This window comes from Amphibalanus amphitrite, unplaced genomic scaffold (genome assembly GCF_019059575.1).
Source record: "Amphibalanus amphitrite isolate SeventyFive unplaced genomic scaffold, NRLGWU_Aamphi_draft 000265F_arrow, whole genome shotgun sequence".
NCBI classification, from domain to species: Eukaryota; Metazoa; Arthropoda; class Thecostraca; order Balanomorpha; family Balanidae; genus Amphibalanus; species Amphibalanus amphitrite.
In genome coordinates, this window is record NW_024881760.1 from 734,268 (window position 1) to 751,245 (window position 16,978).

At 45.5% G+C, this 16,978-nt stretch overlaps 1 protein-coding gene across 4 annotated transcripts in view; it reads right to left on the bottom strand.

Annotated features, from left to right (window-relative positions):
• The window catches only part of LOC122386884 (cytosolic purine 5'-nucleotidase-like), a 44,286-nt gene extending 28,232 nt beyond the window's left edge, over positions 1-16,054 (bottom strand). The window contains exons 1-2 of one of the 4 annotated variants that reach the window (XM_043376592.1): positions 15,913-16,054; positions 15,275-15,364 (exon numbers count right to left, since the gene is read on the bottom strand). In XM_043376592.1, the coding sequence (XP_043232527.1) occupies positions 15,275-15,351 (77 nt within the window). In that variant the 5' untranslated portion in view covers positions 15,352-15,364; positions 15,913-16,054. Of the gene's footprint in view, positions 1-15,274; positions 15,365-15,879 lie in introns of all 4 variants that reach the window. The other 3 variants (XM_043376596.1, XM_043376595.1, XM_043376593.1) reach the window with 3 other exon arrangements.
• Between the last annotated feature and the right edge of the window lie 924 nt (positions 16,055-16,978).

A 16,978-nucleotide genomic window follows, 5' to 3' on the forward strand; every position in this document is an offset into this window, starting at 1 on the left:
CCCTGGCACTGAGAGCGTTGCAAGGTTACGACATCTGAGGATCGTGCAGAGGTTCATTTATGACGTCATAGGTCAGTGACCTGACCTGACTTGAAAGTACAGTTGGTGTCACAAGATTTGGCGTGCATCAAAGGTCAGGTATGCCAAGTTGCAGTTCTCTATTGCCTGGGTGTTTTGAGCTATCGCGAAAACACCCTTTGTGGCATTTACCACTTGTGCTCAAGTGCACCAAGCCACGGCCAACCCTTAGAAGAAAAAGGTGTCTGGATGCCAGGGCTGCAAGTTGCTGCAAATTTTCACTGGCTCCCCTAATAGATAGTGTCTTAGTGCATGCGATACAGCATTATTTTCAGTTCATCCTCGTAAAACTTGTTTTGCTGGGCTTGGTTAATTCAGTGAACGTAATGTTCAGTGGTAGAAAAAAATATAAAGAGTCAACTTAATTATAAGACATATTGAACTGATTTTGTCTACTTGCTTTCTATGGCGGAATCGTCTAAACACCTAAATTTCACTTTCCATGCAAAATGGTTGCTCAACACCTAGCAATTTCATCGTTCCGCAAAAAATATTCAAAGAGCGTAAAAATCGGCTGTGATTATCCCTCTTATGAAGTGTTACGGAACGCTGTCTTTAACGATACTTTTGTCGACGAAAAAATGTATCCTGAGCCATGCAAATGCACTAATCGTAATCTTTGATGAATTTTCAGTCGACTAGTATGCGTTGTTTTCCAATTTTCGGAAAAAAGTGTCTTTGAGATTTCGCGAGGCTAGACCGGCCCGATCGCCTACCGTGCGCCGGACCGCACGGCGAAAACCACAAACCGGAGTAGAGGAGACAATGGGGATCAAGGCAACGCTAAGTCCGGGCTGCACAAACACTCAGCAGTCGCCAGCCACGACAGCCGAAAATTTGTCATTTAATCATGCTACATTGGGCCAAAAAAAAAACGTCCATACTGGAAATAGAGCCGACGATATCTTAGAGCTTTTAAAAAATATACAAGAATACATTTATGATCAAGCGATGCTTGTTTCTTGATAAGTTTCCGAGAAGATAAGATTTCACGATAAGAAACACATTTTTTAGGCTAGAAGACTGGCCATTCCTGCCCACGCGCACAGCGAATGCTCAAGGCTCGTTAATATAAATGAAGTTGTGCGTAAAAACGTACCGATTAGAGGTAAGCTTGATGTAAGCCATTAACAACTAATAGTGTAAGCAAACCACAACCTCAGCTTTTTAACAAGACTGATACACCCACAAAACTGGCCGCATGGCCCAGGTTCAAAAGCGATATGGGGTTGAGGTTAGGTTAGTTTTCCCTTCACAAAAAGGCTGCACCTAATCGCTATCACTAGGTTCCCTTGCGCAACAGCATGTCTCATCCATTCATGCACCTGCACTGGTAACCAGTCACTGAGCCAGCGGACGTGACACACGCGTCAAATCACTCGGACCACCCCGCCGCCGGCCAGTTTCGTCACCCACGTACCACGAGCGGTGGTGTGGGATCGTACACTTCTGTCAGTGTCGACGCCGTCATCAAAGCTGACACTGACATATCATGACAGTCATGGACAAAAGAAGTCGTGAGAGTCCATAGTCCATGACTACAGCTTCAACTTCAGCTCAGTACGCGGCACGTTCCCATTAGCATAGACGGAGCAATAAAAATGTCTGCTAAATAAATGTCATCCGGAGCCTTTCATTGGACGAAATTTTATGAAGCGGTGGAATAACTTGACTCAGTGCCTCGCAACAAGGTTCTCTTATCCGGTAAGCTTCCATATCTAGCTAGCCTACACATTGCACACAATGCACATTGATAGCGCATTGATTCATGTTTCGGCATATAAGACCGTAGACGGCATATCCAGATTGTGACGACCGCTAAGCTTGCATTCCGAGGAACACCCGGAAGTCCTTCCTGGCAAATCCTGACCCACAAAGAAGAGCGGGAGAACACCGCAAAGGACAAAGAAGCGGTTGCAAGGCTGCCAATGATTCAACACTTACAACTTATATGCATGCAAATGAAGTAACTTTCAAAGACCAACGATATCCTATGTAATTAAACACAACCAAAGTCACAAACAATACCATGGAAACATGCATATTTACGTCTGGACAGCGAGTTGCGTTGGAGAGGCCGGAAATAGTGGCGATTTCAGGACCGCAAGAATGGACCGCCATTGGAATGATTCTTTTTTGAGCCGTGCACTGTTTTCAGCCGGAATGTAATAGGCACTACAAATTATTTTGTAATTACATTTCCACCAAAGAATACCATCAGGGTTAAGTTTTTACTACAAAAGCATTTTGTCAAGAAGCATATAGTGCTGTTATATTGCAGTTTTTGCGCGTTTGTTACAAAATAGCCGCAGGTTGTTTCTTCATTGACAAACTTTCTATTGAAAAACAACCGGAGCGGTCCTTCTCCGCGGGCTATGTTTTGCATATGAAGCGAATAAGCAAAACTGCAAAGTAACGGTATATAGGGCTCTTGTATAGGGCCTTGAAAGTAACGTCGATGTTTACCTATCGCAAAATATCATGTTGACCTCAAGTTGCTCTTGCTCTTGTCCATCCACTAAAAGTTATTAAATATTTTGCTTTGTGTATTCCAAGAGGAGAGGGAACTATTTTATTCGTGCCTTCATGTCGGAATTGAAGGTGGATCATTAAATTTTCAACGCAGTTTATAAACAAGCATTTAGTCTGTCTCGTATAAGCAGTGGCTAAGAAGAAAAGGTTGATCAATCCTTAAGTTCAGTCATCGTACCTCAACTTGGCAGCAAGATCCCCAAGGACAGAGGATATATTGTATACCTGTCCTGTAAATCAAAACATTTTTGTGCCTGCAAAGGCTAAAGTTATTTGTGATATGTTCGGTGTGAGTCTATATGGCTGTTCTTGTTGTATGTTTATGTGGAGATTGAATATAACTGTGATCCTGTGCTTGTTTGTATACTTAATAGTTACTACAGTCAAACAGGGAACAGCACAAATTCACATAACATACACACCTGGCACCTAACTCATTGCTGTACCCCGCAGGATTTGTACTTGTTCATGTCTCGAGCATTAACAAAGCACTAAAGTAGCTTAGTTATCATTTCCCACATTTTTCTGAGCATCTAGCATGACATACAGCAGTGCAGAGCAGCTTCAGAGAAGAAACTTTAAATGCACAGACTCACACCAGCCACCCAATGAGCCAGTTCCTCAGTTGACTGTTTCCCTGGATGCAGCTTGACAAGGTGAGCTAACTGCATTCACAAGTTGAAGGTTAGCAGGTAAGTTTGAGTTAGGGTGAGTACCTACCTATAACTGGGTGCTACTGCTATCATGCAGGTCTTGGGTAGGTTGCAAATATGTGTGATGATTGAGGAATTTGAGGTTAGGTCAGCTGTCAGGTTAGTCAGGTATGCTCACTGCTCATGTCACATTTTTATGGACACTTAGCAAATTAAAAAAAAACTAACATAACCTAATCTAAGCTAACCTGACTAAACCTACACAACTACTCACTATAGGAACTAAGCACCTATCCTACTTGTGCCTACATCTCATACCATGTCAAGTAAAGTTCCTTAGTGGAAGATTACCCTCAGTACTATTTATCCCAGTGTGAAGAAAACTAATAGGTACTTCTAAGCTGAGTCACTGCTGGCCATCCACAGGAAGAAACGCTGAGACTGAGAGCTTTGCCATTGTATATTGGACCAACAATCATGAATCACTATCATGAATGACTATGAACACATCATATGATCACATTGTTGCATGCCGTATTGTCACATTGACAATTTTACTGCAATCCTTTTTTCAAAAATACAGTAACAATTAACATCAAAATCAACATAAAGTGAATTTAGTGATCTAAGCTTTCTCCTCCAGTAGCAATGGAATGATCGCATGCTTCATTTGCCAGACACTGAGTACCTACCTGATGCACATTACCATCTGCATAGCATCTAAGCATAGTAAAGCTGCCTGAGTCCATTCATTCTAGATTTTTCACTTGATAGTTAGCACTAATTTATCTTGCTGTTGTAAATTATCATTCAATATTCATACCAAAAGATCAATATGCGCTCATCAGTCAATATTTTCTGGCATGATACTGCTCAGCGTGCTCTTCAGTATTGATCCAAGATCTCTTGCAATATCACAGCTTGTTGCGGCCAATAAGCTCTTTTAATTTTACTTTTTCTTGCTGATATGTGAGCCCGATCAACTTGCGTTTATCAACCGAAATTTCATAACTTCAAGTTGAAGTTCAACTTGATATTGATATTGCTCAGGACTCAGCCTCAGGTAGGACCTCTGTCAGCCTCCTGGTCCTGGATACATGTGATTGTTTTCAGTCAACATGCTTCTTAAATATGATATAAGTCAATCTTAAGGGATTCAAAACATCCAACAAAACGACGTACAAGAGTACGGAAACCACCAGATAAACTTCAAAAGGGCCTTGGAACAGAGCCAAGTGGTGCTCCATTTATTTGTTTACAATGATTGTAGTGCTGATGTATTTTTAGGACTCTGACGGTCGGCTTATAAAAAAATTAAACGTTTTTACAAGATTTGTGCAGCAAGAAATATTTTTCTGAAAGAACTAAAATATTCAAAAGCCAAACACTATGAAATACATGAATCAGAACGAAAAAGTAACCCAAAAATCCAGCCTAATCAACGGCTCCTAAAACTGCGACAAAATCAGCACTTTTCCCCGCAACTCGTTGTCCAGACGTAAATATGCTGGAAACATTGCACCAGTGACCTGGGAAGTAATGCAATTGAAAATTATTTATAGGATCGAAATACTGCATGCCAGTTTACAGACATTACCGATGTTGAGTTCGGCCAACACGGCTGTAGATTACCTTGTCCTGATTAGCATGGCCCAGCTTAGACGCTTAAGAGAAGCCATTGCATGATTTGATGTGAATGTGTGCGTTTTGCGTGTACTGTGTGTGCACTGTGCAATGAGTGTACACGATGTGCAATTACATGTGCATGCACTATGCTGCTACCGCCATCCCCACCACGCATTAAATCAAAGGACTAAAAGCACAGCACTGCGGTGAATCGCATCGGATGTGTCTCATGAGGCGAAATAACTTGGTAAATTGCAGAAACGATGAACAGATGAGCAAAATAAATAATACAAAAACTGGCCCACGGATGTCCTGCAGCGATCAGGCCGGTTAGCGGCAGGACTCCCGTGACCAATCATCGGATGACATACGGCGCCATACAGCATCAGCAGCCAATCGGCGACAGGAAGCGACCCTTTAGTCGGAGACCGATGTACGAGTATGTACCCGGTGACCTCAGTGACACACGCCCGACCTTTGACCCCGCGCGGGGGATCACTAAGGGTCAGCAGTGAGCGCCCGAAGACCGGCATACACCGGGCAGAGACTACCAAAATATCGAGAAGATTCCAACAGTTAACAGATCATTCAGCATTATTTAATTGACCATTTCAATTGTTTTTGCTTTTAAACAAAAGATGAGCTAGCATCCCACAAACGTCCAATGTTCATTGATGGATCAAAATCGCTCAACCAACGCAGTGGCGGATCTACGTTGGGGCAAAATGGGCAATTGCCCCCCCCCCCCTAAACGGAAAACCTCTGGGCAAACATATCTTTTTGCCCCCCCCCCCCTAAAAAAAACTACAACTTGAATACTAAAAATATGGTGTTTGAAAAGAAAATGTGAAATAAATGGAGGACTAGAAGGTTGTCATATTCGTGATATTAAGTTGTGAGCTGATAAAAAGTCCTCCACCCCATGAATGTCAGTCCATCATCCATCAGCAGTGCTACTACTGCTACTGCTACCAAAAAATAAAAAAAATAACGCGATTTATTGAAACCTTGAACCAAGTAAACAAACCGTCAACAGCAGACCGCCAGACGCCAGTGGGGTCAGGGGTCACCACACTGGTGAGCGGTTGGACAGTGGTGGGTTTGCATGGGTATACCAGATGCTGGTATAAGAAGTGTTTGCATAATATTTTATTGCTAGATAGCATGGGTGTAGGAGCTGAAAAATATCGGTGGGTCTAAATATCCATTAGTACCTAGCATTTCCACTGTGGCTACATTAGTTATGTCCAGAGGCGGATACAGCCATTTCCAAAGGGGGTGCCAAAAGGGTGCCAAAGTCCGAGAGTCTCTACAAGAGCTGCAAATGTGTATGCAGGACTGAGGAGCGAAAGGGGGTGCCAAACTCAGTTTTGGCACCCCGATTACTGATTTTGGCACCCCTGGCACCCGCCTGGATCCGCCAGTGGTTATCCGCTATTGGTTAATGTGTTTATATGGGCTTGGTTAATGCTAACCAAAGGTGTTTCCATCAATAACTACCTAAAACAACCAGATAATTGACACCTAAACCAAATTATGAACAGTGATAGGTATAGGCACCAATAGCTCGGACAAAACATAACCAAACCAAACCCTACATAAACTAACCTAAATTTACCTAAAATACACCTACAACCTACATCTACAACCAAAACCTACTTGTGCCATTATTGAAATTAGACTAACTTAACTAATAAGAAAAATCAATATTTTTTTAGCTTTCCAATGTTTGCAGATAACTAACAATGATATTTCACATAAAACACCTACATATACTATACATTTTTTCTAATGTTTGAACAGGTACCATTGGAAATTTTTACCTTTTGGTGAAGGATGGTCATTGGTGTCATGGTCGAACCAAGTCAACCATTTAACTTAGCTGCATGAAGAAACTTAAAGGGACCCTCCCACCTTAACATTAGATTTGAGGTGAGATAGCCAAAATGGGGTCCCTGGCTCACAATTACCGGTTTCGGCACTCACAGCATCGAGAAATGCCTTAAATCGGAAATATTGAATTTCAAAATTGCAGCATTTTGATTCAGAGGGGCTAATGCATAGGAATACCCCTCTGAATGTGTGACGTCAGCGCAGATATCTAACGATTTTTAAATGTTTGACTAAAACGTTTTATAGCACGCGGTGGTATATGCTGCTTTGCGCGCAACATCTGCCGCGAACGCCGCACTTCCAAAATGAAGCCGCTAGGAACAGCGGAGATCCAAAAAAGTAAACAAAAGTAAAAGTCTAATATCTTGAAAACCGGTGAATATTTTTCGGTGAAATTTGGTACATATTCGTTTTTGCTCTTTCTGAATCGAGCGACATCACTTTCATGCTAATTCATTAGCTTTTTTGAAGGTGGGAGGGTCCCTTTAAGCTGATGCATTGGCATTGCTGACTAAACATACCTATATGAGATACATATGTGAATTTTTGCTGGATAGAAGCCCATTTTGATATAACATGGCTTGGCCGGACTGACAAAAATGTAAAAAAATCAAAAAAAAATATTTCCCGAAATCCGAGGAGAAAAATAGGGATAGCTCGTTTTTTTTTTTTTTTTTTCCTAAGACTGGACGTTTGAAATTCTCGCCGACCTGCCTGGCGGCGCAATGTTTGCCTCCCCCCCCCCCCTAAACTCAAATCCTAGATCCGCCACTGAACCAACGCACAACAATTAGAAAAACTAGCGTGACGATTTTTGGACTTCAAGGGCATGCCGCTCAAGGCGAGCGATTCTCAGGAATTCCCAATATCTTTTCAAAATCGTTAGGGGACTCTTCATCTTTTCTCACACAGATGCCATGAATCATTGGCTGGTCTATAGGTGAAGCTGACCAATCGTCAAGCCAATGCACATTGCACGCATTAAGTGTAAGTGCCCCTGCCCACTGGCTAGAGCAACAGGATTTTTGACAAGACTATCTACCTGCGATTGAAGCCTAATGAACTACAATCCACGATATCGACGCTGGTCACTATTTCCATGGATCACTATTCCAGGCATAACTGGTTTCGCTGTAAAACGTCTTATAAATTATGTCAGGTTTTTATCCATTAGGCAGTGGAGTGCAGTGACATGTCAAGTACGACAACAAATGACAATGAATGTTGGGCGGCGCATATCAATCGGGCACACATTTGAACGGTTTAACAGCCGGAGCAAAAACGGGAGCTGGAGCGACGGATAGTATCGGGGCGCGGTGGCAAAGCCGATCAGAATGGCGTCCACATTTATCAATGGGACTGTAGCTGATAAGGCCACATAAATATGATATGGTACGACTTGTAAGGCATGAGAGGGATACAAACCTCGGTGGAAACGCTGTTACGGGGAGAGAGAGAGGGAGAGAGAGAGAGGGAGAGAAAGAGAGAGAGAGAGAGAGAGAGAGAGAGAGAGAGAGAGAGAGAGAGAGAGAGAGAGAGAGAGAGAGAAGGAGAGAGGACAGGGACAGGGACAGGGACAGGACAGGACAGGGACAGGGACAGGACAGGGACAGGGACAGGGACAGGACAGGCAGGGACAGGACAGGGACAGGGACAGGGACAGGGACAGACAGGGACAGGGACAGGGACAGGGACAGGGACAGGGACAGGACAGGGACAGGGACAGGGACAGGACAGGACAGGGACAGGGAGACAGGGAGAGGGACAGAGAAGAGAGAGAGAGAGAGAGAGAGAGAGAGAGAAGAGAGAGGAGAGAGAGAGAGAGAGAGAGAGAGAGAGAGGAGAGAGAGAGAGAGAGAGAGAGAGAGAGAGAGAGAGAGAGAGAGAGAGAGAGAGGCTCAAACGAGAGACAAGAACCTGATGATATGGATACAGTATGCAAAAATCAAGTCGAAGGGAATTTCAGATAACATGATATGCATGATATGAAGAAATAATCTGAAGATCGACGTGTATGAGCCGTAACAGCATGCGGTAGTAAAAAAGACTGGAAGGCGGTAGGTATTCAGATTTCGGCCAAAATCTCGCATTTCAAAATACACCACCCGTGATATGCATGGCACCTATTTGTGAATGTCTTTTATGATAATTGACCGTTGCATTATGCATTGCATAATGCACGCAAGTATGCAGGCTTGCACAAAGCATGCAATGCGTGCACAAATCCGGTACCACGGAGAATGTCCGGGATATTGACCAGAAAATGCATTTGAATATCGCAGATCATTGGAATGTCAGTTCACTTTACCCAATTTTATAAATAAACTTTTATAAATATCCACTTTATAAATGATCCCACAGAATGACAGGTTCGTTAAAAATGGACAGACCTTGTGCAAACTTGGACCACCGCAGGATATTCCGGTTATTCATGCCCGAATATTCTTACTTTCAACTTTAGCCGTTCAGGAATGACAGCCGGCAATGATGTTTTGAAATCGAAGCTTGGACGACCGCAAGCCACAGGAAACATGGTTAAAGTATTCAAAATTGCTAACAATGCAAAGGTTTTATATAAATTAATAAATATTCAAAAGCACATCGATCCGCAGATAACCTTATCGAGACGGCAATGCAACTTAGGTTTTCATTGACAAAGCGCGCATAACAATGACGAAAATAATGCTTTGCGAAAACAGCATTCATCGCAAGCTAAACACAAGTCACTTCGCATCATTTTCTTTCTTACTGCTGCCGGGCAAAAATTCACATGTTGATGTAAGCAAGCATCACCACTTGGTGACGTTTGTTCGAAAGTAGCAGAATTAAGACCACCGTGTTTCCTATAAGGGCACATTTAGCCACCTGGTAGGTAACATATCAACCCCAAAAGTTTATCTCAGCCCTTCCTCAGGACGGCCCTCCTTCCACAAAAGCCGGCGGGCGTCATCGCTCGTCCCCCGACGCCACGCCGTGGCGACTCACGCGTCATCCAGGCCGGAGAGGTCGATGCTGGCCCAGCGTGTCCAAACCATGGTGTCTGCTGGAGGCGTGTCCCCGGCACACTGCGGCCGGTCGCGTGCCCTCCGCGACACTCGCAGCCACAGAGGAAGCGCGAATCACACTGCTAATGGGCGGTAATTCGCCGGTGGTCCGACGCCGGTGCCGTGTCGGTCCGGCGCGTTCGACAGTCCGGTGATCGGTCCAATATCCGTCCATCGGACGGCAGACCGCAGTGTATTGGTTGCAGGGACGGACCTACCCGCTGAACCTGGCGTCTCCGCTGGTCATGGACGCGATGGAACGACGCGGGAACGGCGGGCGGGAACGCGTGGCAGATGCGATTTAGGCACCCGCTAAATCGAATGCAATGGATAATAAACTGATCATGTAGGCATCCGGGCAGACATGAAACAAACATCTTCATACAAAAAAAAACGGTATATTTCCGCTGTGGCATGCTCGCCAAGTGCAGAATAATCTAAAGGTGGACATGAAACAAATAAACAGCTCTGAAGTCGCCGACGGATATTTTGGCGTGCATTGCACCGCAATTCAATTGTGCATAGTCTCGGGAACAAGGAGTCACCTATCTTTTTAGCAGACGGCACACTTCTCAGCTGGCGGAATCGCTTTCCGAACGCGCTGGACATAAACAACCGGTCAAACCGCTACGTTACATAATTGAAACTTGTCACGTCATAACATTTCGCCTGAGTCAGCACTCGTGCAACCCGGCGCTGGAACGAATAGAGATCAGCGAATCACATGAAACACTGTCACCTCTGTTTAGCCCATAACAGGTGAGAGGCCCAAGTGAGAAGCGGTGCGGGGGCCGGCCGGGAAATATCCCGATTCTCGATACACCGGGAGGGACACAATGAACCAGGTGACACGCACCGCACCGTACCGCCGTGCCTACTCACCGTGGCCGCAACCGTTACATCACCACCACCAGCGTTTGCAGAGAAAGCCCAGCGCGATTAACGGCAAGGCCATTATCCAGCCGCCCCGCTAACCAAAAATGAGCGGCACGGCCGCAACAACGGTGCCCACCAAAAGCTGATGAAACGGATTGCATCAGTTTTCGTAATTCTGACAACAACAACCGGACCTTTTGAGTTTGACTAAGTCGAGTTCGCTGGATGACGGAAACCGTAATGTTGCTGCTGTTGAGGTTCTGTTTCTCAGGTAGCAACGAGGAGAGGACCACTCATCTTAACCTGCTATTGCTAAGGTCACAGTCGATTCAACATGTCACGTCTGTCCTTGAGTTCGCCTGTTCCAATGCACTGACAAAGGGCCGAAAGTAGTTATCATGCTTCTTTTTCAAACCATAATCAATGCTCTGATTAGGTATGCAAAATTTCAGTCAATGGAGTTTCGTCTTCTCCTTATCAGATAATTTTAGCTCAGATAAGAAGCCAGTCTCCCATAAACATTATATGTTTTTAGACCCTCCCAATCATCGCTGTAACATCGCTGGTAAACAATGCCAGCTCGCCCTCCTCTCAAGCCATTTCCCATCCACTCGTTCCGACCACCGCCAGTTGAAGTCCCAGCTCGAACCCGCGCCCGCAGCGTTCGAAAACGCACCTTTACTGGCTCTGACACCGTTTGACCGACGACCCAGCCCGTCTGTAGCGCCAGGTCCGGGACGGCTTTGGGCGCTGAGCCCGGAGCGGCCAAAGCACCGAGTCTGGACGGCTAAGCACCGGTCTCGGGGCAGGTGCAGCGCCGAACAGAGGCACAGGTGAGGCGGTGCGGACCAGGGTGGCAGTCGCCCGGTCCAGATCCGGGACCGAGTAGACTCGCGCCGTGCCTCGGTGCTCGGCACACACGTGCCCGCCGCCGACCCGGGCACGGCCGGAACGTGCCCGCGGGCAGACACAGCCGCCTGCGAGGTGGGGTGAACCCGGAACCACAAGACCCAGGCGGTAATGGGACAACAGCCGCCGCGCAGGAGGAAAGGAACCGCGGCAAAACATCATAATTCACAAACAAACACATATGTAGCTGAGCGTTATTTGCCATACTGACATAGCCACGGAAGGTACGAAATGTCAGCTACCTGTTAGCTAAAACACCGCTCAGTCGTAGCATTGGTCTAGCAAATTAGCCCGTAGCAAGCAGTCTTGATAATATCATTTGGGAATGCATTGTTTTGCGCAGCGCGCTGCCCTGCAATGCCCTGCAACATGAACACATACAAGTCTCCGTTTCAGCAAGACTTCGTTCATCAATACACGTTACTCATCTTCAACCGAAAACTTGCTACAGCTCTGCTTATCAACACCGGTCAGAGAGGCCTTTGGTATCGTAGCAAGATCTTGCTTGGCACCCTCTGATCATACATGACTTGCAGACTGCTATCGTTTGTAAACGTTCGTCCGGCGGCGGCGGACGGCCAGACGACAGGGTGGCGGCGGTAGGTGACAAAAAACGCGTCGCGTGCCGCGTGCCACAGGCAGCAGACGGGGAAGCTGCTCCGGCGGCTGACCCTTTCGCTCCTGACATACAGAGCCAGCTCGGCGACCAGTCTCGACAGGGCCAATCAACGGTGAATGATAAAAAAAAAACAGATCGGGAGACGGATGGGGAAGCGGGGACGAAAATAACACGACTCGTATTCCATAAGCACACGTCAAACTCGTCAGAAAGCATACCAAACATAGACTAATGTCATGATTGGTCAAATAAACGGATCATCCATAAAAATGGTGCTGAAACTGCATTTATAAACTAGAGCTTACATAACAGGTTACTGGTTAGAGTCTGCTGAGGATACTTTGCATAAAAAGCATCACTGAACACACACTTGTGATGTCTTGAGCGAATAAGCACGGAATGAGAGGAAAAAACATACCCACCGGCAGGCTAGCGCCAAACCGAGTGAACGTAGCGGCTATGACGACAATCGCGGAGAGTGTGCATAAGTTTGCTGCTAGCCCAGTTCGATTCACGCCTCCTTTTGACGAATGCGGAGTGGAAACAGTGATGATGACATGACTGCACTATTGCAGCCACGCTATTTTGAGGGAAATTAGCCCAAAATGACAAATTGGTCGCTTATTCTGTTTAGAAATGAATATACAAATCATTCACCATGACAAGTGGATCGAAATGCCGACAATAATCACTTCTCCAACAAACAAACAAAAATGTATCAAAAGCGATGTCCTCCAACGCATGTTAGGTGGGGACAGCAGAACGGGACAGCGGGACCGGGCAGCGGGACAGCGGGACCGGACAGCGGGACAGCGGGACCGGGCAGTGGGACAAAGGGACCGGACAGCGGGTCAGCGGGACCGGACAGCGTTAGAGAACAGCGGGACCGGGCAGCCGGACCAGACAGCTGCGCCAATCAATGGGCAGTGTTAGCGGGCAGCCGGACAGGGGCAGCAGGAAAGGACCGCCGGACCGACTAGTAAGGTAATCTTGGCGGGACGGACAGCGGGACCAGACAGCTGCGCCAATCAGTGAACAGTGTTAGCGGGCAGCCGGACCGGACAGGCGCGCCGGTTCAATCGTCGCCAAGGTCTCTGTCTCCGCTCTCCTCTCACGGTCGTAGGGTCCACAGACAGGGCCGGTAACGGAAGAATTAGGTCACTCAGTCATGCCTCATGTGGGGCGGTTCTGGAGCGCTCAAATGTCACCGTGAAGAACAACCAGCTGGTTAGTGGTGTGCCCCACATGCCCAGAACGTATGGGGACTATGAAAATCGCTTGGTTGTGTAGCTAGTCATTTGGTCATAACACCCATTTACGGTCATAATCATAGGTGTGTATCGGTATGTCGAGTTGTCCCCTCCACATGACATTGAGCTCCGGCGGTGTCCGAGGAGTTGCTTCAACTAGACGGTAACATTGAAGAACATGTCTTAGCCAGCATCTATCTATATCCATATATCTACGATATATATCTATCTACGAGTTGCATTACCTATTATAGCCATGACAGACAAGAGGCGCTGCCAGCGTTACCTGGACACTGTCATGTCACAAGCTGTGTCCAGTGACTCGGCTAGAAAACATCGGGACCAGCGAGTGACTCAGTGGCTAAACTAGATCAGCGGCCAGGCATACGGTCACGAGCATGAAATCGTAACACGAAATGGCTACTAGATTTGTACCAGAATCAATTCAACAAACAGCCGCTGTTATATCCAGATGCCTCGAATATCAGGCAAATTATTCTTATCACATCATGCTGATGTACATTAACATTGTTAACTTTTTCACCACGGACGAGGGTGACCATTAAAAGAACACGTTTTTAGCAATGTAGTAGCAATCAGTTTTTCTCGTATGGGACAAACTCAATAAGATATTTATACCGGCCGACCAGGTTCGAGCAGATTACAACGATAGCTTACTTATCAGGGAGAACTGATGCTAGTTTTAGGGATATTTCTTATTCATTTTTTAGCATTCATTACCTATCATAAGTGTTTCGGGGAGGTGATAGAATAGCTCTGAAAGCTACGAATGGCTAGGCGTTAGCAAACAATGAGCCTATTGCAGTACGACAACCAACCAAAAACTGAACTTAATCTTAGTGGTCAAGGGCATATAAGATTGAAAAAGCGAGGACGTCGCTTTCATATAAAAAACAATTGCTTGACTCGGTTGGTAAGTAGGTTCTAAACCAGCTGAAACGCGCTTTTCCTTCATCATTCAATACAGGTAGTTTGTAGAACAAAGTGGGATGACACAATCCGTCATAATAAAAAACACTGTAATTTGACGGATAACAAATGCCTCTTCCTGCTGTTGACGGCATACTTTAGACGCGCCGTAAATGACCTTACAAATCGCAGCGACTAAGACCATGGATGGAGGTTCTCCTTCATCCATGACTAAGATGGAAAGCGGGCAGACCATTGGAATAACAGAACGGTTGCGACTTGCGACAGACTGCTAAGCAGGCGCATAAATTATGACGACGATGCACCTTGCAATAACCTTATGAATACATACAAATTAATAGCAAGTTATTCTATAAAGGATGAACTTTGAGGAACTCAGGAAATAAAATAGCACATGTGCTAAAACGATAGCCGAGGAGAGCCAATTTTACGCAACACGGAACACTGGCGTCACCTACATCGTGAGCGTGCAAGCACTGTCATGTAGGTGGCAGCACTATCGCAGATTAATGAGAGAATAGGAGCAGACGGTCGCATATATCAGCGAGGCACCTTAGCAAAGACCACAAGGCACCAATATTTACGTAGGCAGAGGGTATTAGCTCAACCATGCATATGAACTGAAAAGGATGTGTGAAACTTAAAAGGGAGTTATCCATAACAAAAAAAAAAACTGAGCAAATTTGGATTTTTTCTTCTTCATTTGATTGTCAATGGGGCAATAGTAGGTAAAGCATAGTAGATAGTGAATGAGCACTCAGCTGTAGTAATGCACATCAGTTAAAGACTTGAGATACATTTTTCAGAGCAGATGGGATGGGCTCAATGTGAATGGAGACTGACCTGCGGGAAGGGTCGCGATAGTACTTCCTCTTGGAGCCCTGCTCCTCTGGAGTATGAGCCATGGCAGATGCATCCATTTCTTTGTCTGAACTGTAACAGAAGATATGAAGATGATCAATAACAATCCTAGCTAAATCTTTATAGCTACTCTAAGCATTATATGTTCCTGGTGGTGAGCATTTTGGGGATGCAATGTGCTAATTATTTTCCTCATCATTTAGTAAATGAGCTTAATTACAAATACGTGAAATATCATCTATAGTCACATAGTGCTTACGAGCATGAAACTAGGACTGCAACCTATCAGAATTACAACATAATGAAAAACACTTGTATTTCTTATAAATTGAAATCAAAATCAAAATACCTTCTGCAGAAGTATGTATCGGTATGCATTAATGTATGTATATATGAAATGTACCTATGAAATACAGAATCGACATGATATCAGTCACCCTCACCACAATACTTTTGGTTAAAAGAACAAATAATGAGAACTTATCAGTCATAAATTGAAGTGTAAAATGTAAATGAATGCGAAACTGAAACTGGCACACAGAGCCCATGCATCATGAATAAAACATTTGCATCTCAGTTATAATTACATTCAAATAAAAGCAAAACATTTCGGAATTTACTTCTTCAATGAAGGCGACGTAAAACACCAAACTTCAGAGCAACGGCGAACCCGCAGCAGACAACTTCAACTCGTCGTCAACACAAATCCAAAGCAATGGCCCCTAGCATCGCCTGAGGTCATGTAGGGACAACACTATTCGACCGCCACCCTTGCAGCCATTCTATAACTCAGGAACTACTGGACCGATCGGAACGAACGAAACACCATTCGAATCAGGGGGTACAATTTCATCAGCCGTTTCAAAGCTCGTGACCCCAGGTGACCTCGGTGACCTCAAGAGGTCAACTCGGCATTGACGCCTATTGCAGCCATTCTATAACTCAGGAACTACTGGGCCGATCGCGACGAAAACACCACCAGTCGAATCAGCGTATGTGGTTTCATCAGCCGTTTTGAATATGGTGACCTCAGATGACCTCGGTGACCTCAAAAGGTCAACTTAACGTTTTCGCCTATTGCAGCCATTCTATAACTCAGGAACTACTGGGCCGATCGCAACGAAAACACCACCAGTCGACTCAGCGTATGCGATTTCATCAGCCGTTTCGAATATGGTGACCTCAGGTGACCTCGGTGACCTTGGGAGGTCACATGACCATGTGGCCTATGGCAGCCATTCTATAACTCAGGAACTACTGGGCCGATCGCGACGAAAACACCACCAGTCGATTCAGCGTATGCGATTTCATCAGCCGTTTCGAATATGGTGACCTCAGGTGACCTCGGTGACCTCAAAAGGTCAACTTAACGTTTTCGCCTATTGCAGCCATTCCATAACTCAGGAACTACTGGGCCGATCGTGACGAAAACACCACCAGTCGATTCAGCGTATGCGATTTCATCAGCCGTTTCGAATATGGTGACCTCAAGTGACCTCAGTGACCTTGGGAGGTCACATGACCGATGTGGCCTATGGCAGCCATTCTATAACTCAGGAACTACTGGGCCGATCGCGACGAAAACACCACCAGTCGATTCAGCGTATGCGATTTCATCAGCCGTTTCAAATATGGTGACCTCAGGTGACCTCGGTGACCTCAAAAGGTCAACTTAACGTTTTCGCC